At 45.4% G+C, this 25,174-nt stretch overlaps 1 protein-coding gene across 1 annotated transcript; it reads left to right on the top strand.

The window, feature by feature from the left end:
• Window positions 1-13,924: 13,924 nt before the first annotated feature.
• ssr3 (signal sequence receptor, gamma) lies at window positions 13,925-24,486 on the top strand. The gene is made up of 5 exons (XM_070883539.1): window positions 13,925-14,105; window positions 21,523-21,649; window positions 21,735-21,833; window positions 23,246-23,377; window positions 24,195-24,486. The coding sequence occupies exons 1-5, from the start codon at window positions 13,973-13,975 to the stop codon at window positions 24,259-24,261; spliced, it is 558 nt and encodes a 185-aa protein (XP_070739640.1). The 5' UTR covers window positions 13,925-13,972; the 3' UTR covers window positions 24,262-24,486.
• Window positions 24,487-25,174: the final 688 nt, after the last annotated feature.

Here is a 25,174-nt window from a genome sequence, read left to right as displayed (position 1 = left end):
TGAAGAAACCAACATTAGACAGATTTTGAGACTGTAGATGGTTCCTATGTACTGAACACGTGTTGAAGTTGCAGGTCACTAACATATATTGCTATTACAGCAAACAATTTTGACATGTGATTTTCAAATATTTAATTTTTGAAACTACTACTATAATAATAATATTTACCCAATGGATTACATATAGTTTTGTGTACCCAGTACAATGGTTTATAAGGTAACAATGTTGGAAGAGTCATTATATGATTCGATAATAAGTTGAGATTAAGTTAAGGTTCAGTTGCATTGCCACAAGCAATTGCATGGCCAGCTGATATTTAGAGCCTCAAATGATGGGCGGCTCATCAGAAAATTGTAGGTGCACCCCACCCCATTTTCTATCAATTGATTTAATAGATGGAAAATCATGGGCGGTGTATCTGTAATTTTCCGATAATTTGCCCAATGTTCACACAAGAAAAATAGGCCGCTAGGGAATCTAATAAAGGCCAGTTAACAACCATGAACTTGACCCAACATGAAAGATGCTGCAAGTTTTGTAATGGTTTCACCATTTATATCATTATTTCCAGTCTAAATGATACACCCAGAAGGATTCTGAGCAGGGATGCTTAGGGAGATAGCGAGTATGGATACTAAAACCAGTATAGTGCAGGGAAACTGACTACAGAATTCTGTGGTAGGACAATGAGGAGGAACACTGAACAATGATAATGAACATGGATCTGAGGAGCAGGTATAGAGAAGAACAGGGATACTGAACCTGAGAATCTAACAGGGATGTGAAGAGCAGAGATACTCAGGAAGGATACTGTGAACATATGCTAAATGTCTACAAACATACATTGCTTTGAAAACTGGCATCCAGCATAATTTATAACATAACAATAATGATTGCTCTGAATAAATAGTTTTATAGTTTGGACTAAGTTCACGCCAAACAATGAAGGTTCCAATTTCCAAAAACTACAATCAAGATTTTATAGCTGAAAGAATAACATACTAACCCAGTGCACCCTCCAGTTTTTCAAGATAAATATACATACAGGTTGAACCTCTCTTATCCGGAACCCTCGGGACCTGGCCTGTTCCGGATAAGGGATTTTTCCGGACAAGGGGTGGTCCCGTTAAATTGGATGGTACAGGTACTGAGCAATGGGATATCAGGGATGGCTGGCTTGGGGCTGGGAGTGTGGCAGAGAGATCATGGCGGGGGGAGGGGGAGGGGAGGTGGATCCCGGGATCAGGCCAGTGATTGCGGGAGTCGGCAGCGAGGAAGGACTTCAATTTGTTCCATTTGTTCATGTCGCATGCGCCCTACCCGATTGCCAGGAATGGTTCCAGGCGAGGGTGGTTCTGAATAAGGGAGTTCCAGATAAGGGAGGTTCAACCTGTATATGCTCAATGAATGTATTACACACATTAAATAAAACAATATCATCAAATCAGTGAGATTTTGTCTTGTTTCCAGAATCTAAAATGATGCCGTAAGCTACATGCACCAGTAAAATGGCATCTTGGGCTGATTAATATTTAAGACAGATTGTATTTCTACATCACCCGCCCACCAAAGCAGTGCTTCTGATCTCAGCTAGTCAGACTTTTTCCAACAGAGAGGAAGGGAATAGCAGAGAAAAGTCATTCCAGCAAGCTCTCATGCACCTCCTAGTGGCTTGTTTTCAAGCAACACTGTTGAAGACGTGGAAACATATTGCTCTTCTGGCTGCCATTTTGACTGGAAATGGTGCACAATACCGACAAAGAGAAATTAAGAAAATGTCTTTAAAAGAGGAAGGCTCCCCCTCGCCAATGAAAAGAAGAAATGATTTGATTCCTTCAATATTTAGCAAAATACCACAGCAATTTAATTGCTTCCATACATTTCCTGGAATGTTTTCACTTATGGGTGTATTCAGGAAAACAGACATGAACACAATCAAAGACTATGGGAAAACTATTGGTAGTGACAGTGCAATATAAAGGAAAATCATGATTGGGACATTAGAGCGATGCCAGACTGACAATCAGCTCCAGACTGCAAAAGTTTGGTTTCCCTGGGAGCCATTTTCTCCTTTTATTAGAAGGACGAAGCAGTAGCAGGATTGTCCATTAACACCTGGGCAGTAGTAATCACCAGGCTCACAACTGCCTCCTAAGCCCAGGCAACAACAGTAGCAAGCAAAGGATTGCGAGAGGGTAATAAGTAGTCATTGAGAAGTGGGTGGCTAGATGTTTTCATCACAGGTTTGTGTTTGCCAGTTTTCACTTTTCCTTTTTAGTTTTACAGAACCTGCAGTGAGTTGTTTTGCTTTATTTCTGGCCAAAATCCAATTCCAGTTGGATCATAAAAAGAAATGGCTTGGGTTGCCGTTTTACTATATAATTCAAAGTGTCTAGCTTTAATCTTTGCTGCTGATAATATGTGACATTCTATTAATAACTCTTTGATTACTGGAAGATCGTTTCAACTCATGTCGTTCAAATAACAGTTCTAAAACCATTGTCTAGAACATTCTACTTTATTTTCTTACAAGTTATTTTGTCATTTCTCCTTCATCATTACCTCTCGCTATTCTAAATACCAGTCCCTGGCTGAGCGGGTTGACTAAGCGAGGCTTGTTCAGGCAGACTCATTCTCCAAGTACCCCTCCTTCTCTGGAAGAAAATGCCTGACCTCTATTCATTCCCTCTTTGAAGTCTTTGGTCTCTACTTAGTGCCTCCCATGTGTCCTGCACTCTGCACAATTAACCCTGGCTTTCATTTTTACTGTCACAGTTAATTTGGTTGTGTTGATCTGTAGGCTGGCATCTAACCTCCACATTGCTGCCTGATTTGAATTGAAATTCCTATATAAGGTCTACAATAGTGTAACATCTGGCCCTCCTTCCCATACGTGGATTTATATAATGGACATACAACAGCAGAAAAAGCTGTGCTTAACAGATGGTACTCAGCAGGCTTTCTGGCAGACTTCCCAATGCACCAAGTATTTTGTTGTGTACACCCATCAGCCTTGTTCTGTAGCCTAGCTTCTGTAGCAGCTGGCACCTGCACTATCCTTGTCATCAACAATGAGAGTTAACAAGTGCCCCTTTTTAAAGGGACACAAACAATAAAATGTAACTTATCAGTAAAACAAAAGGAAACTTAACAAAGTAAAGCAAAATGTGGTTGGCCATGTTGATAATGCACTCCAGTCCCTCCAGTACCCACCAGTTGCAGAAGACATGAAGCGTACCGACGGACACCGCGTGCTCCCTGTCCAGGGACACTTGGGCACGAACATAGCTGCAGAAGAGAGTCATGTTGCTCTTTGCAAACCATGAGCCACCACAGACCAATCAAATTCTCACAAAAACACACAGACAGCCATGTTGGATTTGTACCTACATAGTTATAAATAAAGCATTACAGCTCCAACTGAAATCTTGCCTTTAATTAGTTTTGGAATTCTGTAGTTAAGGAGAACACATAAAGCAGAGCAGGATAGAAATCATGTGAAAAGAAGTATAAGTGTGTGCAAATCAAGTCATAACAAAGCTCTGGAGTGGAAAGGAATATTTATGAACTAGAACAATATGAGAGAGAGAGAGAGAGAGAGGCTGAGAAGGAGCCTACAGAGGAAGAAGAAAGGCTTGGAGGCAGAGAGAGTAAACTGGGAGGCAGCACTTCCACTCATGACATGCTGAGCATTGCCTACCTGCAGCTCTGGGAAGAGGTAAGAGGCCAAAGCTTACAATGCCACAGGAGATCAGCTGGTATTTTTAAATAATTGTTTGCATTTGTTCCTGTTGCCCTGTGGCATCAGGTGTGCTGGATGCACAACAAACACTTCCTCTAAGAGTCTGCAGTACCGAGTACAGCAAGTGTTGCAACAAGTAATATGAACAGTGGTTTACCCTACAGCTGCATGGATATACAGGTTGCGGAGTAGCTTGTGTTTGGGTTAGATTGAAAACTTGTTCCAGATATACCTTTTGCACGTGACTACAACGTATAGGTAGAACTACATTACAAGTGAAAACCTGTAAATAACTCCAGCCTAGCCATTACATAAATCACAACATTATGATGCTAATCAGAGATATAAGGCTAGCTATCGGGAAGTAATAGTTTGATTGTGAAATAACATATCTTATTTTAGAGAGCTATAGCTCCTATATGTAAGCTAAATAATAATATATACTGTACTCCTTTACTATTAGATTTCTGTATAAATTACATGTAATACACACTGGTACAACATTCTTATTCGGTGTCATAACATTTGTTCAAGGCAATAGCTCGAATGCAACTTTATTCCAAGAATCTTTTAAAAGGGGACTCTATGACTTTAGTTTTGTTATACAATGCAATTTATTATTCTGCTGAGAAGGTAGACTTGTGTCACTTTAAACACAGACACAGACTATTAGAATGAAATAGTTTAATGAGAGAACTGAGCAAAGTGAGGTGGCTCTGAGTTTAGCTGTTCTTCAGGCTGTGAGTCAAAACTGGAGATGAAATTTCTGGTTTCTTTCTCTTTTTTACTTATTGCTAACATTACTTTAAAATCATAAGCTGCAAACGTTTTGACTCCTGTGTTAATCAGATATTCCTCTTGTTATGTCCTTGGATGCTCAGATAATGACTCCACGAAGCAATGTGTTGTCCTTGAACTGTAGTGACCTTGGTCCTTTATTGATAACTCTAGAGTGAGGATCACACCTGGTGGCCTGCCTTTTATACTAGACCAGGCATACCTGTACAGGTAACCTACAAGTCTCCCACTGCTGTGCCCACTGGTGGCACATCTTGTGATATTACAAACAGTAGCCATGTAGGATACATGACATCACTCTCCCCCCAAGCCTTTAGTGCAAATCGCCTCTGCATTGACTGTGCTCTGGGCTTAGCTCTATCTGGTTGACCCTTGGCGGGTCGTTTCAATCTTGGGTGAGTGGTTGGTGTTTCGTTGGCAGTAGCGTGCTGGTGGTTGCTGTTTGTGTGTATCCCTGACCACTCCATTCTCCACCTGTAACCCCCCACCCCGCCACGCGCCCCCACATATAGATTATGCCAGAGGCTCTTTGCATTCATGTACATTCAAGTCCAGAAAAACTAGCTTCCATTAAATTTGTGGTTCAGTAGTGAGACAAGTACGTTAGACTGGTGAGATACATTATCGATACGTACTAGGGGATCGGTAACCGGTGCGTAAGGACAAGCTAGTTCCAGAACGGCTGGATGGTGTCCAGGCAGTCTGATGGTGGCGCGGTGCCCAGTGCTGGCAGTGCGAACCCGGTTGGCTCAAGTTGTCTGCTGTTGGGCCTGTTACCGTTGCTCCTAGCATCCGGCAGGTACACAGATGCCTGTAACCTTCCTGTCCTTTCTTTGCGCACTGGATCGCTGCTGCTCCCTGAGGCGCTGTCGCCTAGCAGTGCACAGGGAACTGCTGACTTGCTAGCCTGGGCATTGTTTGGTTTGGGATCCTGGCTGGTCCCGGGTCCCCTTTGGGAGGACTATAGCGGGTGACCCTTCGTTCCCGGGTATGGTCTTGCTGGCGATGGGGTCTGGGGGTTGCGCCTTAGCACAGTTTGTTCTTTCAGGCTCGTGGCGGTTGGTGCCATTGGGTGCCTGAGAGGTGGAGCCGAGCAGGGGTCGGGTATCGATACTGGTGCCGTTGCCCCCCTGAGATCGCTTGCTCTGCAGCTCGTGTGTATTGACTGCTGTGGCCACACTCCATGGTGCATGACTCTGGTCCCAGGGATGCAGGCTAGAGCATTGGGTAGATCGCTGGACCTGTGTGCTCCCAATGGGTGTTTGCCCGCTGCATTGGCTGTGTGCAGTTGAAATCCTACATTGCACAACATTTCATTACTTATTGTGAATAACCTGTAGCTCCGATCGGGATCGCGCGACTTTTCCTTGCTGTTTGTGTTATGTATCGATGTGTGTATCGTCCTACATCCTGGGGGTGGGGGGGGGGGGAAGTGAGATGTTATGTATTGATGTATGTATCGTCCTGGTACCTTAAATGTATAATAAGCACAATGGTACACCACAGAGGGCGCTGTCGTGGGAGACCTGAAAGTACCTGCAAGAGGCAGTATAAAAGGCTGACCACCACACCTGAGAGTCACTCTGGAGCTGTTCAATAAAGGACCAAGGTCACAGCAGTTAGATGAACACCAGACCGTGTGGAGTCAGTGATTTGTGTGCTACATACATCACATTGGCGACAAGGAAGCAGACAAATTCCATGCAACCATGGCTACTCTGGGCTCGCTAAAGGATTTTACCGTGGGCAATGATTGGGAGGCCTTTGCGGAAAGGCTCGAGTACTACTTCACAGCAAACGATCTGACGGAGGACACGACCGCACTGAGAGAGAAGCGTATGGCGATATTGCTGTCCAGTTGTGGCGATGAGGTTTACTGTCTCGTCAGGGATTTGCTGCCACCCGGGAGCGCCAGGGTCAAGTCATACGAGGAGCTGACTGAACTCATTCGTGACCAGTTGAAATCGAAGGAGAGCATCCTCGCGGCCAGATACAAATTTTACCATCACTGCAGACCCGAGGGCCAGATATCACCAAATATGCTGCGGACCTCAGGAGACTCGCTGCGCGTGTGATTTTGGCGCATACCTTGACGAGGCGTTGCAGGACGTTTTCATCATGGGGATTGGCCATGAGGGCCTCCTTCACAAGCTGCTAGCCACGGAACCCACAGTCACCCTGACAAAGGCCATCACCATCAGCCGGGCTTATATGACCTCAACTTGCAGCACCAAACAAATGATCCACACAGTCTCGAACCCGGCAGGCACTGTCCACAGGATAGCGCCCACCACGGACAAAACTGCAGAATGTGGCTCTGCCCGGGGCAGAGAGCACGGACCTCGGGGTCCTGGAACTCAGAGTCCGCTGAGAGGGGCCAATCAAGCAGCACCATGCTGGCGTTGCGGAGGAAGCCATGGGGCTCACTGGTGCAGGTTTGCAGAGTATACGTGCAATACCTGCCACCTGAAAGGCCACCCTTCAGTGTATGTGTAAAGGAAAGCAGACTCACCATGTGGCTGAGGAGATGGGGGATGATCCACTGTTCAGCGAGGAGCAGGCAGGAGAAGATGAGTCATTGAAGGTTGGCATGCAGGTACAGCAGGCGGTTAAGAAAGCAAATGGCATGTTGGCCTTCATAGCGAGGGGATTTGAGTACAGGGGCAGGGAGGTGTTACTACAGTTGTACAGGGCCTTGGTGAGGCCACACCTGGAGTATTGTGTACAGTTTTGGTCTCCTAACTTGAGGAAGGACATTCTTGCTATTGAGGAAGTGCAGCGAAGGTTCACCAGACTGATTCCCGGGATGGCGGGACTGACATATCAAGACAGACTGGATCAACTGGGCTTGTATTCACTGGAGTTCAGAAGGATGAGAGGGGATCTCATAGAAACGTTTAAAATTCTGACGGGTTTAGACAGGTTAGATGCAGGAAGAATGTTCCCAATGTTGGGGAAGTCCAGAACCAGGGGTCACAGTCTAAGGATAAGGGGTAAGCCATTTAGGACCGAGATGAGGAGAAACTTCTTCACTCAGAGAGTGGTGAACTGTGGAATTCTCTACCACAAAAAATTGTTGAGGCCAATTCACTAAATATATTCAGAAAGGAGTTAGATGTAGTCCTTACTACTAGGGGGATCAAGGGGTATGGCGAGAAAGCAGGAATGGGATACTGAAGTTGCATGTTCAGCCATGAACTCATTGAATGGTGGTGCAGGCTCGAAGGGCCGAATGGCCTACTCCTGCCCCTATTTTCTATGTTTCTATGAGCTGTTGGGAATGTATACATGCACCGACGATTCGCCCCCAGTGAGAATGAAAGTAAAAATCAACGGAGTCCCTGTGAGCATGGTAGTGGATACGGGATTTTGTCTGTCGTTGATGTGTCAGAGAACTTTTGATGAACTGTGGATTAACCCAGCTGCACGACCCAAGCTGGTCCTGGTCACGGCGAAGCTGCGTACCTACACCAGGGAACTGATACCTGTTCTTGGCAGAGCGATGGTGCAGGTGTCCCACGGGGACGAGACGCACGGTTTACCTTTGTGGGTCATTGCAGGCGATGGGCCGACGCTCCTCGGCCGGAGGTGGATGGGGACAGTCCGTGGGAGCTGGGAAAACTTCACCACTCCACAGGCTGCTGCGCCCCAGAGTGCTGCTGTGCCCTGGGTACCCAGAGAGCAGCGCTGACCGAGCTGGAACTGCAGCCTCAATCCAGCCACAGGCAAGCAGAGTAAGCCCCAGCCCCTGACCTCAAGCCACAGAGATCCTGCAACCTTAGCCCCCACAGGCAAGCAGCCCTGCAGAGGCGGGCCTAGTGGGGGGGGGTGGGGGGCGGCGGGGTGCGAGAGATCTAGGATGGCCGGCGGATCGGAGGGGGAGGGGCCCACGCAGAGGGAGAGTCAGGCGGCGGTAGCAGCTGGAGGTCGGCGGCCACGACGGCCGTAGAGGGGGCCGCTACGGAGGCCGCAGGGGAGACGGCAAGTGCGGTGGCTAAAGAGGCCTCGATGGCCGCAGGGGAGACGGCTACAGTGGCTGCCGGAGAAGCGATGACGACGGCCACAGGAGAGGTGGCAAGTCAGGTGGCAGTGGAGGGGAGCGGAGCGGAGGGGAGCGGAGGCTGCGCCGGCGGAGGGCAACCGGAGCGACGGAGAGCAAGATGGCGGCAGCCTCGTGTCCAGAGCAGCAGAGCATCAAAGATGGCGGCGCCCAAGGAGAAGCCTCGTGGAATCCAAGATGGCGCCTTAAAAAGGAAATGCACCTGGGAGTCTTAAAAGGGCCTTACCATGTGGTGGTCCTCACAAAGTGACTTTTGTAAGGCAAGAGCGAGGCTAAAATGAGCTATGTTAATGTGAGATGACGGATTTATAATAAGAATTAATATTTTATTGCTAAATGGTCACTGTGTTTGTGTAAAATAATGGATATGAAGTACAATTAATGATAAGAGCTAATAAGGAAATCAGGGATCCGTTACCATGTCACTGCACCTCACCCAGAGCAGCTGGGATTTAATAACTATTTAATGTAACTGCTCAGTGTACCCGCAACCCATTGACGCAACATCTGTACCAGATAACATGTACCATACAAACGCACTGTCTATGCATACCTGCCTTCCATTGGACAAACAAGGCCGAGATCCCCGGCAACGGCTTCAGGACTGGGGAGGGAAGTGAGATGTTATGTATTGATGTGTGTATCGTCCTGGTACCTTAAATGTATAATAAGCACAATGGTACACCACAGAGGGCGCTGTCGTGGGAGACCTGAAAGTACCTGCAAGAGGCAGTATAAAAGGCTGACCACCACACCTGAGAGTCACTCTGGAGCTGTTCAATAAAGGACCAAGGTCACAGCAGTTAGATCAATACCAGACCGTGTGGAGTCAGTGATTTGTGTGCTACATACATCACAGTTTGCATGTACACAATTCTGATCATCAATGACACATTTTACATGATCGCAGTTGCACGACTTTTCCTTGCTTATTGCATGTACACAACTCTGATCATCAGTTATACATTTTATCTCTAACTCACAGTTGCTATTACATTGCTTGAGTGTGTGGAACTGTCCCTTTAAGTGTGGTGGGTTGCAGGTCTCCTTTAAGAGAGCCTTGCTTTCTTTACCCCAATCCTCTTCTCCGTTTGGTGCCACGTGTTGCTCCTTCAGCGCTACACCTCGTGGTCTGGCCACCGCCATCTTTTTCTTCAGCGCATCATCTCGTGGTTCGGATGCCATCTTTCCCCCATCACAATGTCGACTGCGGTGATCCTCTTCTCTCTGGGTTCTGCATCCGAAGCTGGGAAGACACCTCTGGATCCGATTTTCTTTCTCCATGTCCTGCCACTGGAGCCTGGAAGGTGCGCTCGGTTCGTCCCAGCTGGATCATCTCCACGCAGTTGTGCTGAGCGGTCTGTGCCTCGGGTGCTGTGCTGGTCTGCTCTCTGGTGCCGGGTCCAACCTCAGGTGAGGGCTTGCTCTGAGTGCAGAGGACGTCGATTGCTGGAGGGGTGAAGTCTTCCCACTTCCAATGGATCTTCTCCATCCACCTTCTTCCGATTAGAGTTGGTCTATCACCTGCAACAATCCACAGAGGTAACGTGCACCGCGCCATCATGGAATATCTTAACATCCGCACTACCAACGACTGGAATAAGTTCATTGGTGTAGGTGCGCAGCTTTGCCTGAATCTGGACCAACTTGAGTCGTTCAGATTGATTGTCCCATAGCCTTTCAAAGGCTTCTTGATTCATTACTGACTGGCTCGCCCCCGTATCCACTTCCATGAAGACTGGAACGCCATCTATCTCGACTTCCATCCTCAACGGGGAACACTCGGTGGTGCAGGTAAACATGCTATATACCTCGTCGTGGGGCTGGGCTGCCTCTCTGCCTATCGTTTCATAATCCACGCTGGATTCATGGTCATCAGCAGACACAGTGAGTCATATTTCTCTTACACATTCGCTGTAGGTGGCCCTTTCTGCTGCAGTCTTTAAAATGGCACTGGTGAGCCCTGTGATTTCCTCCACAACGCCAGCATGGAGCTACTCGGTTAGCCCCTCTCGGCAGACTCTGAGTTAAGGGACTTGGGGGCCTCTTCTCTCTTCCCTGAGAAGGTTCTCGTTCTACAGTCCAGCCTCTAAAAGGCGCCACTCTGTGCACAGTACCTGCCGGGTTTGAGTCCTGAGGGTGAGTCATCTGCCTAGAGCCACAGGTCGAGGTCGTGAATGCCTGGCTCACAGAGATGGCCTTCTGCAGTGTGACTGTGGTATCCGCCGACAGTAACTTATGAAGAAGGCCCTCATGGCCGATTCCAATGACAAAAATGTCCCGCAGTGCTTCGGTGAGGTGGTCGTCGAAATCACACGGTGCGCCAGCCTCCTGAGGTCTGCAGCGTATTTCGCGATTTTCTGGCCTTCGGGCCGTCTGTGGGTGTAGAACCGGTGTCTGGCTGTGAGGATGCTCTCCTTGGGCTTGAGTTGCTCATGGATCAGTGTTACAAGCTCCTCGTACATCTTGGTCGTTATCTTCGCTGGTGCCAGCAAGTCCCTGACGAGGCCATAGACGGTGGGCCCACAACTGATTAGCAAGATAGATCTGCGCTTGCCAGCCAGTGTGGCCGGGTTGTCTCCTGCCAGGTCGTTTGCTGTGAAGAAATGGTTGAGTCTCTCCACAAAGGCGTCCCAATCATCACGATCTGCGAACTGCTGCAACTTACCAAGGGTAGCCATTTTCGCGTGAAAGTCCGTAATCTCGTCGCCAATTGTTATGTCCTTTGATGCTCCACGAGGCAGTGTGTTGTGCTTGAAATGTAGTGACCTTAGTCCTTTACTGATAACTCCAGAGTGAGGATCACATCTGGTGGCCTGACTTTTATACAAGGCCAGGCACACCTGTACAGGTAACCTACAAGTCTCCCACTGCTGTGCTCTCTGGTGGTACACCTTGTGATAGTACAAACAGTAGCCATGTAGGATACATGACACCTCTGTACATTATCAATGACTTACTTCCTTTCTCTTTTTCATAATTGAAGGTGCCTGTAATTGTGACAGAGAAGTGTGACACGGGAATAGTGGCATGATGGACATACATGGTTTAATGGGGATGATTTTAACAATTACAGTACATCAAAGAACATTATTAGTTAGTTACTGAAAAATGCAAGGCTGTACTACCAACAATAGGGCAACATTTTCTAAGACCCCACGTCACTGACAGGGCCTCACATACAGCAGGCAGTTTAGTGAAAAATCATGCATGCACTGCCTACAATTTTCCATCCATTCATTGCAGCTGTCCCTGCCGCCACCTGTATCTCGCCCTGACTATCCCCACCCCGAATCCCACACTCACTATAGCCATCAGTCCACAGTCTATTTATTGATCTCTAATAAATCTAATAAAGAATTTAAAAAAACGTATTTACCCAGAGTGCTTAGAATGTGGAACTTGCTACCACATGGAGTAGTTGAGCCAAACAGCATAGATGCCTTCAAGGGGAAGCTGGATAAGTGAATGAGGGAGAAAGGAATAGAAGGGTTAGATGAAGTAGGGTGGGAGGAGGCTCATGTGGAGTATAAACATTGACAGAGACCCATTGGGCCGAATGGCCTGTTTCTGTGCTGTAAATTCTACTTAATTCTTACAGTTTCTCTCTCATCGCCACTGCTCTCTCCAAAATCGTGTTTCATACACAACATCCTATCAATCACCAAGACACATCTCCTGCCACTGTTCCTATCTCACTCCAACAATTGCCAAAACCTTTATCTATGCTTTTGTCTACGCCCAATTTCTCCAAAGTCCTCCTTGACTGCTTCCTATCCTCACCCTCCATAAACTCAGCTGACCCATTCTGTCTCATGCTATATCCCACTCGCCCATCATTTCTGTCCTCACTGATTTACATCAACTCTCTGTCCCCAATGCACTGAATTCAAAATCCCAATTCTCACCCTCAAATCTTTCCATACAATCATCCCACCATACCTCTGAAATTCCTTTCATCTCTTTGCGCATATATCAGTCCTCAAACTCTGGCCTTTGTGAGTTCTTCTTCATTTGCCCTGCCATTACTGGCAGAGTCTTCAGCTGCCTTTGCCCTACTATGTGGAACAACCTCCCCATTTGTTCGCTGCTTATCTACTTCCCTCTCCACCTTTAAAAGCCTCCTGAAAATGCAAATCTGACTTTTAGTTCTGTTGTGCATGTAAACCTGTAAATACCATGTCTAACCACCAGAGGGCTTATCCCCTGGAGTCCCAAGGGATCCCACAATCCCTTGGGAGCACCTGTATATAAGGAGGCCTCACAGGCTGGAGAGGCACTCTGAGATCTGTGATAAAGGACTATGGTCACATCTTACTTTGAGCTTGCAGTATTTAGTCTGACTCTTTATTCAAGACATAACAAATTCTCTCCCACCATGTTCCTTTCAATGTTTCCCCCCCCCCCCCCCCCCCCGCCCCTGCAGATCTCTTTTGCTATGATGTATGTTAAAAATGCTCGACAGATTCTAATTCATCAGGTTGTAGCATTTTGTGATTTCTGCGGTCTAGAGGAGGCCTTGTTCCACGTTTTTATTGAGTGTGCGAGGTTGCAGCCCCTCTTCCAATATCTGAAGGGGCTGCTCCTCAAATTCTGGTTGCACTTCAGTCCCATACTCCTGATCTTTGGGCACCCTGTGCGGAGGGGAGCAGGCAGGTCGGAAGGCCTCCTTGTAGGAATGCTCCAGGGCATGGCCAAGGGGTCCAGGCAACGGGCGGTCGAGGGGGTTGTTCAGCCCGACTGCCTGCCTCTCTTCCGCGGTTATATCCGAGCCAGGGTGTCCCTGGAGATGGAGCACGCGGTGTCCGCCAGCACACCTTCCGTGAGAGGAGGGCGCCGGAGGGACTGGAGTGCGTCATCACCCCGGCAAGCAAATTTTAATTTGATCATTAATGTTTGAAGCTTAATTTATCTGTTTGTCGGTTTTAGTGCCCCCCCCCCCTTTTAGCCAGGGGGCACTTGTATAATTGTGTTTTTAGTGCCCTCAAAAAAAAAACAAGGGAACACTTCTTTGAAAGTGTCTGGAGTGTGTCCCCCTTTAACCAGACAACTTGATTAACGTTGTCTACAAAAATAGTTGTAGCATTTTGTGCCTGTAGTAAATATGGCGGCAGTCTATTCAGCTTCACTCCGTGACCATATCGGAAACTGAAAGCATCATGGTATGTATCAACGTTTTTCGAATTGATGAGTATTTTTTGTTAATGGCAGTTCTGATGGTATTAGTTATGGAACAAGCTCTCGCTGACCTTCTCCTGTAACTGCGGTGGTGCCGGGGTCAGGGGTGAAGGGTCGGGTGCCGCGGGGGACTGTGGGCCGGCTTGGAGTGCTGACGGCTCTCTGGGAGGACTCGTCCTGCGGACGTGGAGCGATGGCGCCCAAAGGCAGCAGCAAGCAGCAGTCGGAGGAGGACTTACTGCTGCAGGATTTCAGCAGAAATGTCTCGGCCAAATCATCCGCACTCTTTTACGGAAACGCATTCATTGTGTCGGCCATTCCCATCTGTAAGTAGCCGGGGGAGGACGGGGCCAGCGGAGCCGATGCTGCCCGCAGACACCAAGCGGCCGACCGGCCGGCGGGAGGGAGAGCGGCGGCCGGCGGGTCCTCGCTGCTTCATCCAGCTTGGTGCGGGGAGCAATGGGAGGGTGAGTGGAAGGATACGGAGGACGGGGCCTCGTCCCTCGGGTTTGGTGATGTGGCAGTGCGAGTACACCAGGCGCCGCCAGGTCTGCTGAACCGCCAGGCAACCGGGCTCCTCATCTCCAGCCAGTGGGCCAGTTATTGCTAGATTATTCCCCAAATATATAGTATGAAGCGGGAAAAGAAGCAAAGGTGATTTAAAGGTATAAAACGAGGAATACACGTTGAATAGCTTGGGGCAAGAATTGAACAATTACTTAAGCATATTGTGCACATTTTATTCGCACACAATGGTGATTAGAAACATAGAAAATAGGTGCAGGAGTAGGTCATTTGGCCCTTCGAGCCTGCACCACCATTCAATATGATCATGGCTGATCATGCAACTTCAGTACCCCATTCCTGCTTTCTCTCCATACCCCCTGATCCCTTTAGCCGCAAGGGCCACATCTAACTTCCTTTTTGAATATATCCAATGAACTGGACTCAACAACTTCTATAGGTTCACAATTCTCTGGGTAAAAAAGTTTCTCTTCATCTCGGTCCTATATGGCTTACCCCTTATCCTTAGACTGTGACCCCTAGTTCTGGACTTCCCCAACATCGGGAACATTCTGCATCTAACCTGTCCAATCCTGTCAGAATTTTATATGCTTCTGAGATCCCATCTCATTCTTCTAAATTCCATTGAATATAAGCCTAGTCAATCCAGTCTTTCTTATGTCAGTCCTGCCATCCCAGGAATCAGTCTGGTGAATCTTCGCTGCACTCTCTCAATAGCAAGAATGTCCTTCCTCAGATTAGGAGACCAAAACGGCACACAGTACTCAAGATATGGTCTCACCAAGGCCCTGTACAACTGCAGCAAGACCTCCCAGCTCCTATGCTGAAATCCTCTTGCTATGAAGGCAAACATGCCATTTGCTTTCTTTACTGCCTGCTGTACCTGCATGCCAACTTTCAATGACTGATTCACCATGACACCCAGGTCTCGCTGCACATCCCCTTTTACTAATCTGTCACCATTCAGATAATCTGCCTTCCTGTTTTTGCCGCCACAAGTGGATAACCTCACACTTACCCACATTATACTGCATCTGCCATACATTTGCCCACTCAGCTAACCTGTCCAAGTCCCCCTGCAGCCTCTTAGCATCCTCCTCACAGCTCACACTGCCACCCAGCTTAGTGTCATCTGCAAACTTGGCGATATTACATTCAATTCCTTTGTCTAAATCATTAATGTATATTGTAAATATCTGGGGTCCCAGCACTGAACCTTGCGGTACCCCACTAGTCACTGCCTGCTCTTCTGAAAAGGACCCGTTTATTCCCACTCTTTGCTTCCTGTCTGCCAACCAGTTCTCTATCCACGTCAGTACGTTATCCCCAATCCCATGTGCCTTAATTTTGCACACTTGTGTGGGACCTTGTCAAAAGCCTTTTGAAAGTCCAAATACACCACATCCACTGGTTCTCCCTTATCCACTTTAATAGTTACATCCTCAAAAAATTCTAGATGATTTGTCAAGCATGATTTCCCTTTCATAAATCCATGCTGATAATGTGATCCTGTTGCAGGACACAGATTCTTCCTGTATTAGTGCATGTTAAATCTGCCACCAAACTCATGATCTACAGGGCTGTCGACAGTCGACACCTCAAGTCGCTGGAGAAATACCACCAACGATGTCTCCGCAAGATCTTGCAAATCCCCTGGGAGGATAGACCTCAACCAGGCTAACATCCCCAGCATTGAAGCACTGACCACATCAGCTCCGCTGGGCAGGCTACAATGTCCGCATGCCAGACACGCGACTCCCAAAGCAAGCGCTCTACTTGGAACTCCTTCACGGCAAATGAGGCAAAGGTGGATAGAGGAAACGTTACAAGGACACCCTCAAAGCCTCCTGATAAAGTGCAACATCCCCACCGACACCTGGGAGTCCTTGGCCAAAGACCGCCCTAAGTGGAGGAAGTGCATCCGGGAGGGCGCTGAGCACCTCGAGTCTCATTGCCGAGAGCATGCAGAAATCAAGTGCAGGTAGCGGAAAGAGCGTGCGGAAAATCTGTCCCACCCTCCCTTTCCCTCAACGACTGTCTGTCCCACCTATGACAGGGACTGTGTTTCTTGGACTGTTCAGCCACGCTCTTTCTGCTGCCTGCACTTGATTTCTGCATGCTCTTGGCAATGAGACTCGAGGTGCTCAGCGCCCTCCCGGATGCACTTCCTCCACTTAGGGCGGTCTTTGGCCAAGGACTCCCAGGTGTCGGTGGGGATGTTGCACTTTGATGATAGATTGAGTAGACTGGGTCTTTACTCGTTGGACTTCAGAAGGATGAGGGGTGATCTTATAGAAACATTTAAAATAATGAAAGGGATAGACAAGATAGAGGCAGAGAGGTTGTTTCCACTAGTCGGGGAGACTAGAACTAGGGGGCACAGCATCAAAATACGGGGGAGCCAATTTAAAACTGAGTTGAGAAGGAACTACTTCTCCCAGAGGGTTGTGAATCTGTGACGTTCTCTGCCCAAGGAAGCAGTTGAGGCTAGCTCATTGAATGTATTCAAATCACAGATAGATAGATTTTTAACCAATAAGGAATTAAGGGTTATGGGGACTGGTGGGTAAGTGGAGCTGAGTCCACGGCCAGATCAGCCATGATCTTGTTGAATGACGGAGCAGGCTCGAGGGGCTAGATGGCCTATTCCTGTTCCTAATTCTTATGTTCTTATGAACTCATTTTTAGAGTGGAAGCAAGTCTTCCTCGATTCTGAGGGACTGCCTATGATGTGATGAGATTGATTTCTTGGTTTTTAAAAACTCTTTTAATGAAATCAACTCATACATTTTTAGCAATTTATATTTGTGCCTTTAACATAACAAAAAGCTCAATTGCTTCATAGTTGGGCGTTCGATCTAAGCTAAAACTGGATTTAGTTTTGGGGAATGAAGCTGGGCAGGTGGAAGGGGTATCTGTGGGAGAGCACTTGGGTGCCAGTGACCATAATTCAGTCAGATTCAAGGTAGTGATAGATAAGGACAAGGATAGACCAGGAATAAAAATCCCAAATTGGGGAAAAGCTAACTTTGCTAAGTTGAGAAGTGATTTGGCCACAGTGGACTGGAAACAGCTACTTGTAGGTAAATCAGTGTCGGAACAGTGGGAGGCATTCAAGGAGGAGGTCCGGAGGGCTCAAGCCAAACATGTGCCCTTAAAGAAAAAGGGCGGGAATAGAGTCGCCTGGATATCTAGGGACTTACAGGGGAGGACAAAGAAAAAAAAGGGAAGCTTATGTCATATACTGATGGCTAAATACTGTAGAATCTTTGGAGGAATATAGAAAGTTCAGAGGTAAAATTAAAAAGGATATTAGGAATGCAAAGAAAGCATGAAAAATTCTTGGCAAGTAAAATTAAGGAAAACCCAAAGATGTTCTATAAATATATTCATCATAGGCAGTCCCTCGAAATCGAGGAAGACTTGCTTCCACTCTAAAAGTGAGTTCTTAGGTGACTGAACAGTCCAATACGGGAATTACATTCTCTGTCACAGGTTGGACAGACAGTCGTTGAAGAAAAGGGTGGGTGGTTCTATAAATATATTAAGAGCAAGAGGATAACTAAAGAAAGGGTAACTATTAGAGACCGAGGGTAATCTCTGTGTGGAGGCGGAAGATGTTGGTATGGTTCTTAATTGATACTTTGAGTCTGTTTTCACAAAGGGAAGGGACAATGCAAATACTGCTATCGAGTGTGAAATTCTGGATGAAATAAACATAGCAAGAGAGGAGATATTAAGGGGTTTAACAGCTTTGAAAGTGGATAAGTCCCCAGGCCCGGATGAAATGCATCCCAGGCTGTTGAGCAAAGCAAAAGAGGAAATAGCAGAGGTTTTGACCATCATTTTCCAGTCCTCTTTGGATTTAGGCATGGTGCTGGAGGACTGCTAATGTGGTACCCTTGTTTAAGAAGGAAGAAAAGGATAGGCTGAGTAATTATAAGCCTGTCAGCCTAGCTTCAGTGGTGAGAAAATTATTGGAAAAATTCCTGAAGGACAGGATAAATGGACATTTAGAAAGGCAAGGATTAATCAGGGACAGTCAATATGGATTTGTTAAGGGAAGATCATGTTTGACTAAACTAATTGAATTTTTCGAGGAGGATCGATGAGGGTAGTGCGTACAATGTAGTGTATATGGACTTTAGCAAAGCTTTTGATAAGGTCCCACATGGCAGACTGGTTACGAAAGTAAAAGCCCATGGGATCCAGGGCAAAGTGGTAAGTTGGATCCAAAATTGGCTTAGAGGCAGGAAGCAAAAGGTAATGGATGTTTTTGTGACTGGAAGGATGTTTCCAGTGAGGTTCCGCAGGGTCAGTACTGGGTCCCTTGCTTTTTGTGGTATACATCAGTGATCTAGATTTGAATATAGGGGCTATGATTAAGAAGTTTGCAGGTGACACTAAAATTGGCTGTGTGGTTGATAATGAAGAAGAAAGTCATGGACTGCAGGAGGATATCAATCTACTGGTCAGGTGGGCAGAGCAGTGGCAAATGGAATTTATTTCAGAGAAATGTGAGGTAATGAGGAGGGCTAATAAGGAAAAGGTTTACACATTAAATAGTAGCCTACTTAGAAGTGTAGATGAACAAAGGGACCTTGGAGTGCTTGTCCACAGATTCCTGAAAGTAGCAGGTAAGGTGGTTAAGAAGGCATACGGAATGCTTGCCTTTATTGGCCGAGGCATAGAATATAAGAGCAGGGACATTATGCTTAAATTGTATAATACTCTGGTTCGGCCACAGCTGGAGTACTGCGTACAGTTCTGGTCGCCGTATTATAGGAAGGACGTGATTGCATTGGAGAGGGTGCAGAGGAGATTTATGAGGGTGCTGCCTGGATTGGAGAATCGTAGCTGAGGACAGATTGGATAGGCTGGGTTTGTTCTCATTGGAACAGAGGATGCTGAGAGGAGACCTCATTAAGGTGTATAAAATTTTGAAGGGTCTGGATATAGTGGATAGCAAGGGCCTATTTCCCTTGGTGGAGGGGTCAATTATGAGTGGGCATAATTTTAAAGTGGTTGGTGGAAGGGTTAGAGGTGATTTTAGGGGCAGCTTCTTTACGCAGAGGGTTGTGGGGGTCCGGAACTCACTGTCTGGAAGGGTGGTGAATGCAGAAACCCTCACCGCATTTAAATGGTGTTTGGATGGGCACTTGAAGTACCGTAACCTGCAGGGTTATAGACCTAGAGCTGGTAAGTGGGATTAGACCTCTTGTTGGCTGGCGCAGATACGATGGTAAGTACTTCAGGGAATCCAATACGGCCAGGGTGATCTCCTGGACTAGTTTCGATTGCCTTGATGGTTCGGAGGGCAATTTTCCCATATTTTCTTCCCCCAATTGGCCTGGGTTTTTATCTTTTTTTTTGCCTCTCAGGAGATCACATGGCTCCGGTTGGGGCGGAGTGTAAAATGTTGTGATGCATGGGGTGTCACACTTGTGTGGGGCAGACTGGTTGGTCCGGATTCTCTTTGCCTTTCCTTCATTGTTCATAGGTTTATATGTAACCTTCAGGGCTGCTGACCGAGGGCCGTGTGGCTCTTTGTCGGCCGGCGCGGACACAGTGGGCTGAAATGGTCGCCTTCTGTGCTGTAGATTTCTACGTTTTTGATGGTGGGGAGCGATTTAGCAATATAGATGGGTTTTAAGGAGGAAAGTTCATGTGTTTGTGGTGGCAAAGTGATTGAGGATGGTGATGCTAACTAAAGCAGAGGGGAAGGAAATACTCATGAGACCAGAGATGAAAGAATGCATGTTGAAATGTGGGGCTAGAGAAGGTTATAAAGTTAAAGAGCAATGAGGCCATGGAGGGTTCTGTAGATGAGGATTATTAAAGTCAATGCACAAGGGAAGGGGAGCACCAATGGAGCTTGGCAGGGAGGGGTAATAGGAGAGTGAGATGGGATCCAGGTGGTGGAGTTTACAGAATATGGCACTCCGGAGGAGGGCCTTAGAAAAAACATAATTTGGAGGTGGCAAAGGCATGAATGAGGATAAGGCCATGATGGAAATGGCGACATTTCAGAGGTTGTTTTGAGATGGACTGGATCTGATCAGTCTGTTTAGGTTGTGCGAAACACTGGTTATAAGCTTTATGATTGAGCTTAAACAGGCATCCAGGAAGGAAATGGGATCCAGTGCAAAGGCATGGGGATCATGATTTTGATCTTTTCTAATATAGAACTGTAAAAAGCACAGACTCGTCTATGACTTAAAGTCAGCCAGCCATTTGTACAATATGACAATTACATATTTGGGATGGTAATGGAGAGCTATCGCTGTGTGTCTTTGGCAACCACATGACTCTTGACCCTATGTTTACAGATATGTTGCCATGGAGCAACTTATAGATGAGTGGCGTCCAACAGAAATTGCTGGCATTATGTGCTGCAGCAGTATTTAACATTTATTTGATTCTGAGTGCCCCATTTACAAAATGTCATTGCATAGGTATTGGGGGTAGCATTATTGTAAGTAATGTTTTGATTTTTTTTTAGTAATCTATTCCATAAAGCACTTTTAGCCAGCATACAGAAAATATTCATCAGTTATGCTGTTTTCTGTTTCTTCAGAATCCGCTTTTATGAAATAACATAGCTCTTTTATAAATTTTCCAGAGTAATTTATTTATTTGGTGTAATCCATGCATGTTTATACAGATGTTTGCAGAATTTAGAAACTTACTTTTCTGAAGAATAACATTTTCGCTGTACAAATAAATTTGTACCATTTCCCTTTCCTCCATTCCCCAACTGTGAGTAAAGATCAGCCAAATCTTTGTTTTGGAACTATACTCAGATAAAGACACACTAACAGAACTTTGTTCATATTTATAAACATCTTATCAGAAATTTTACACTTGCATCCTTGGAGCTGAGGACTTAAAAGTTAAAATTAAAACTTTGGATTCTAAATTCTTCTTGGAATTTTTAATTCTAAATTAAACTTGAACTCAACTCGCACATAGAAGAATTAGTGGAGAAAGGATTTTGAATATTTCCTCAAGGTAAGGAAGAAATCATAATTTTCACACTTTCAGGACTGTCTGAGAATAGACTGATGTGGGACAAAAGTGTTTAAAATACCGATTTAATTTACTGTAGGCAGAGTTGAAATTCTGACTCTATTGTCTTTTCTTCACTGCTGTAAGTCAGTATCTGGTGATGTGTATTCTCAATTCTAAGAGTAATGATCTCAAAACTTTGTCCTTCAGGGCTCTACTGGAGGATCTGGCACATGGACCTTGTCCAGTCTGCGGTTCTGTATTGTGTGATGACTCTTGTCAGTACCTATCTTGTGGCATTTGCTTACAAAAATGTAAAGTTTGTTCTGAAACACAAGTAAGTAATTTCTGGAGAAATATTGCACAATTTTCCAGATGTTGTGTTGCAGTGTCGCATTGTTAACAGAGATCTGTATGTCTAGGGTGGCGCAGAAAAGAGAAGACGCAGTTTCTAAGGAGGTCACTCGGAAACTGTCAGAGGCTGACAACAGGAAGATGTCTCGCAAAGAAAAGGATGAAAGGTATTTTTTTTAGATTTTGAAAGTTATATAGCAGATACTGTCTTAAAAGTCGAAACTTTTGCAAATTAAATTTCTTGGATGTAAAATTGTAATGTGTGCAAAGTTAGGCTATCTGTTGCAGTACTAGGAATCTTTTTTTGAAGCAAAGACCATCTGGTCTTAAGAGAGCAGCCATTTCGTAACCTGGTTTGAGCTGTTTGTTTCAGCCGTTTGTGGTTGTCTGTTGAGTTTAGGTGGGGGTAGATACCAAAATGGTTCTGCTATTCTGTACTAAATTCTGTTCTCAATTTAAAGTTGGATGCGTAACATTCTGTCTCGTCTTGAAGCTGCACCACCATTTATGTAAAAATTATACCTCCAACACCACTAATTTATTCTATACAGGATGCTATTATGAATCTCAGTACCATTTTGGTGCTCTATGCTTTAGTACCTAGCTGCCAGTCTGAAAACATTCAAGGGAATAAAGGACAGTAACCCTTGTTCCATCACCTGATCACCTAATTCCAATTCTTTAACTCCTAGTTATAGAGAAAACAGCCCTATTTAGAGAGGGTCGATTTTGTTACTTTCTACAGTGGTATGGAGCCGGGATGGTGCAGTGGGTTGTTGTACTATTCCTTTACCCTTCTAGGTTCTGGCTTTGAATCCAGTCCAGGCTCATAGAATGAATGTCAAATGAATTTGGCATTGTCAGTTTGGTTTCTTAAGGACATTATTACACTTTTTACAAAATGCCAATATCACCCAGAGAAGCTGTAAAAATGGCTGGTGGGAGAAGTGGAAACAATTGACACTAGTGCGGTTGTTGGTCTATAGCAGATGAAACTTTAGTTTCTGCAATCGGCTGCATTCGGGAAAACCAGGTCTACATGTGGCCTAACAGGTGGTTCTTAAAGGGTTCGCCGCAGATAAGTTTGTTAAAAAATACTTACATGAATGTGGAGCCAGGAGAAGCACGAGAGCTCCCTAATCCCAGTCTCTGCTGCCCTCCCTCCCGATCACTCTCATCTCCTGGTCCCCTTCAAAAATTTGTGGCAGGGACACTGCCAGTGTATAGGCCCAATCTTCAAGGCCTCTTCATTGGCGAACTGACTAGGGACGCCATTAGGGGTCGTCTTCATTGGCTGTAAAGCGCTTTGGGATGTCTGGTGGTCGTAAAAGGTGCTATATAAATGCAAGTCTCTTTTGCAGCTCACCATTCGATGATGAGGCTCAAGGCCCAATATTGGGTGCGCCTCGGGCCTATCTATTCAGGCACAGGGTTCGTTTCCAGCGTCCCCTGTGCACCCGTTTCTGGGCGCAAATTAATTTTGACCCCACGTGTAGCATTTACATGTATTTTTTCTAGGTACGTATCTATGGCTCTAGCGTGTCATAATTAAAAGCTTGGTTTTTTTCTCCCCCAATAGAATTCTGTGGAAAAAGAATGAAGTGGCTGACTACGAAGCTACAACCTTTTCGATCTTTTACAACAATACCTTGTTTCTGGTTATAGTGATCATTGCTTCATTCTTTATACTGAAGAATTTCAATCCAACAGTGTATCCTTTTTTTAATGCTGATATTAACAACAGCTTGCGTTTATTTGTGTTTGTGAAAAATTGATGCTGTGCTCAAGAATGAAAAATTAGGATAATTGAAGTTAGAAAATCAAATTATGGCTAACTTATAAAGGGCAAAACGGTTACATTGATGGGTAGTTTGAAGGTGACCATCCAATAATTTGGTTTCAAATACATGCTCGTTGATTTCATCCATTTTGGAAGTGCTGTCTTTGTGTGCATCACTCTTTCCTTTAAATTGGTGTACACGTTCACTGTTGATGGTTGTAGCATTCCCTGGCAGCCATAATGATGGCACTGTTTGGAGCTGAAGTATAGCAGGAATAGGTGAGGATGCATTTTTCTTTCCCTACTGATTTCAATAGGTTAGAGGTCCTGCTAAGTGTACTGAAGGCCAATAATTATCAGTCTACAAATTTATGCCTATCATCAGACAGCAGTCCATATTGCAGATTTCATTACAGCACAATAAACTTAATTTTTTTCCCCCATTGGTGAATTTGAAACTTGCAGATTGACTTGTAATTGTTCCATTGTTGAAATTAGAGAATAATGTACTTATCAAATAAAGACTGGTCATTTTGATCTGTGATTGTAATAGCATTGTGTCCGCAATCACACATTAGAATAGTATAGCCTCTGAAAAATAGATGGGACGACAACTAAAGGGGTATCAAATTCCACAAAAAAAGTTATTACCTGTGTTGATCTGAGAAAAGTAATTCAGTCCTTCTCTTCAGATATAAATTGTCATAAGTTTTTGTATCAAATCTGTATTCCTTAATTGTACTCTCAGAAACTACATCCTGTCCATCTGTGTTTCGTCGGGGATGATTGCTCTTCTTTCTACAGGCTCGAAGTAATTGACCCTGGCTTTCTTAGTGAGCTGGTGTCAAGAAAGGTCCTGTGTTCTTAAGGACGAGGTCATTTAGATTTTAAAGGTCTGTAAAATTGAGACCCGAAACCACAGAATTGCCCACTTAACTGAGATAACTACAGTTCTGTGAACTGCATTTTTTTTTACAATATACCTGCATTCCATGTTATCAGTTGTGGATGTACTGTAATAAAATGAATGCATTTTGCAACCAGAGTTGATTTTTATTTGCATGTCTATTACTAGAAGTTTAAAAATTTGCATTAATTATTTACTTGTATTGATAAATCCAGAATATATGTTTCAGCAGATATTGTAAAAGTTAATGAGGCGCGTTGATAGTTGGGCCCAACCACACATGTTGTGCTGTGCAGATACTTACACATAAGTGCAGTCTTGACTGTGTTCATTACAAATAGCTACACAAATATTTTCATATTCACTGTATGCTATGCACAAGCTCATACTCATGAAAATCTGTCTAGTTACTACACAAGAAAATTGCTAATGATTTTCAACAGTATCTGTATATATCCCACTACACCATTGTAGTTCATAATAGTCAGAATGTGAATGCTCCTGTTGAAATTCTTCAATGTTATTTTTTAATTCATTCCGGGATGTGGGTGTTGCTGGCAGGGCCAGCATTTATTGCCCATCCCTAATTGCCCTTGACAAGGTGATGGTGAGCTGCTGCCTTGAACTGCTGCAGTCCTTGTGAAGGTACTCCCACAGTGCTGTTAGGGAGGGAGTTCCAGGATTTTAATCCAGCGACGCCAAAGGAACAGCGATGTATTTCCAAGTCAGGATGGTGTGTAATTTAGTGGGAAACTTGCAGGTGATGGTGCTCCCATGCGTCTGCTGCCCTTGTCCTTCTAGGTGGTAGAGGTTGTGGGTTT

This window comes from Pristiophorus japonicus, chromosome 6 (genome assembly GCF_044704955.1).
Source record: "Pristiophorus japonicus isolate sPriJap1 chromosome 6, sPriJap1.hap1, whole genome shotgun sequence".
In the NCBI taxonomy this organism is placed as follows: Eukaryota; Metazoa; Chordata; class Chondrichthyes; family Pristiophoridae; genus Pristiophorus; species Pristiophorus japonicus.
The sequence above is the reverse complement of the archived record's forward strand: the minus strand, read 5'-3'. Positions and strand labels throughout refer to the sequence as shown.

Coding starts and splice junctions, on each gene's coding strand:
- ssr3 (XM_070883539.1), top strand. CDS start 13,973: ATGGCGCCCAAAGGCAGCAGCAAGCAGCAGTCGGAGGAGGACTTACTG. Junction 21,834..23,245: donor CGCAAAGAAAAGGATGAAAG/GTATTTTTTTTA, acceptor CTCCCCCAATAG/AATTCTGTGGAAAAAGAATG. Junction 23,378..24,194: donor AAGAATTTCAATCCAACAGT/GTATCCTTTTTT, acceptor TTGTACTCTCAG/AAACTACATCCTGTCCATCT.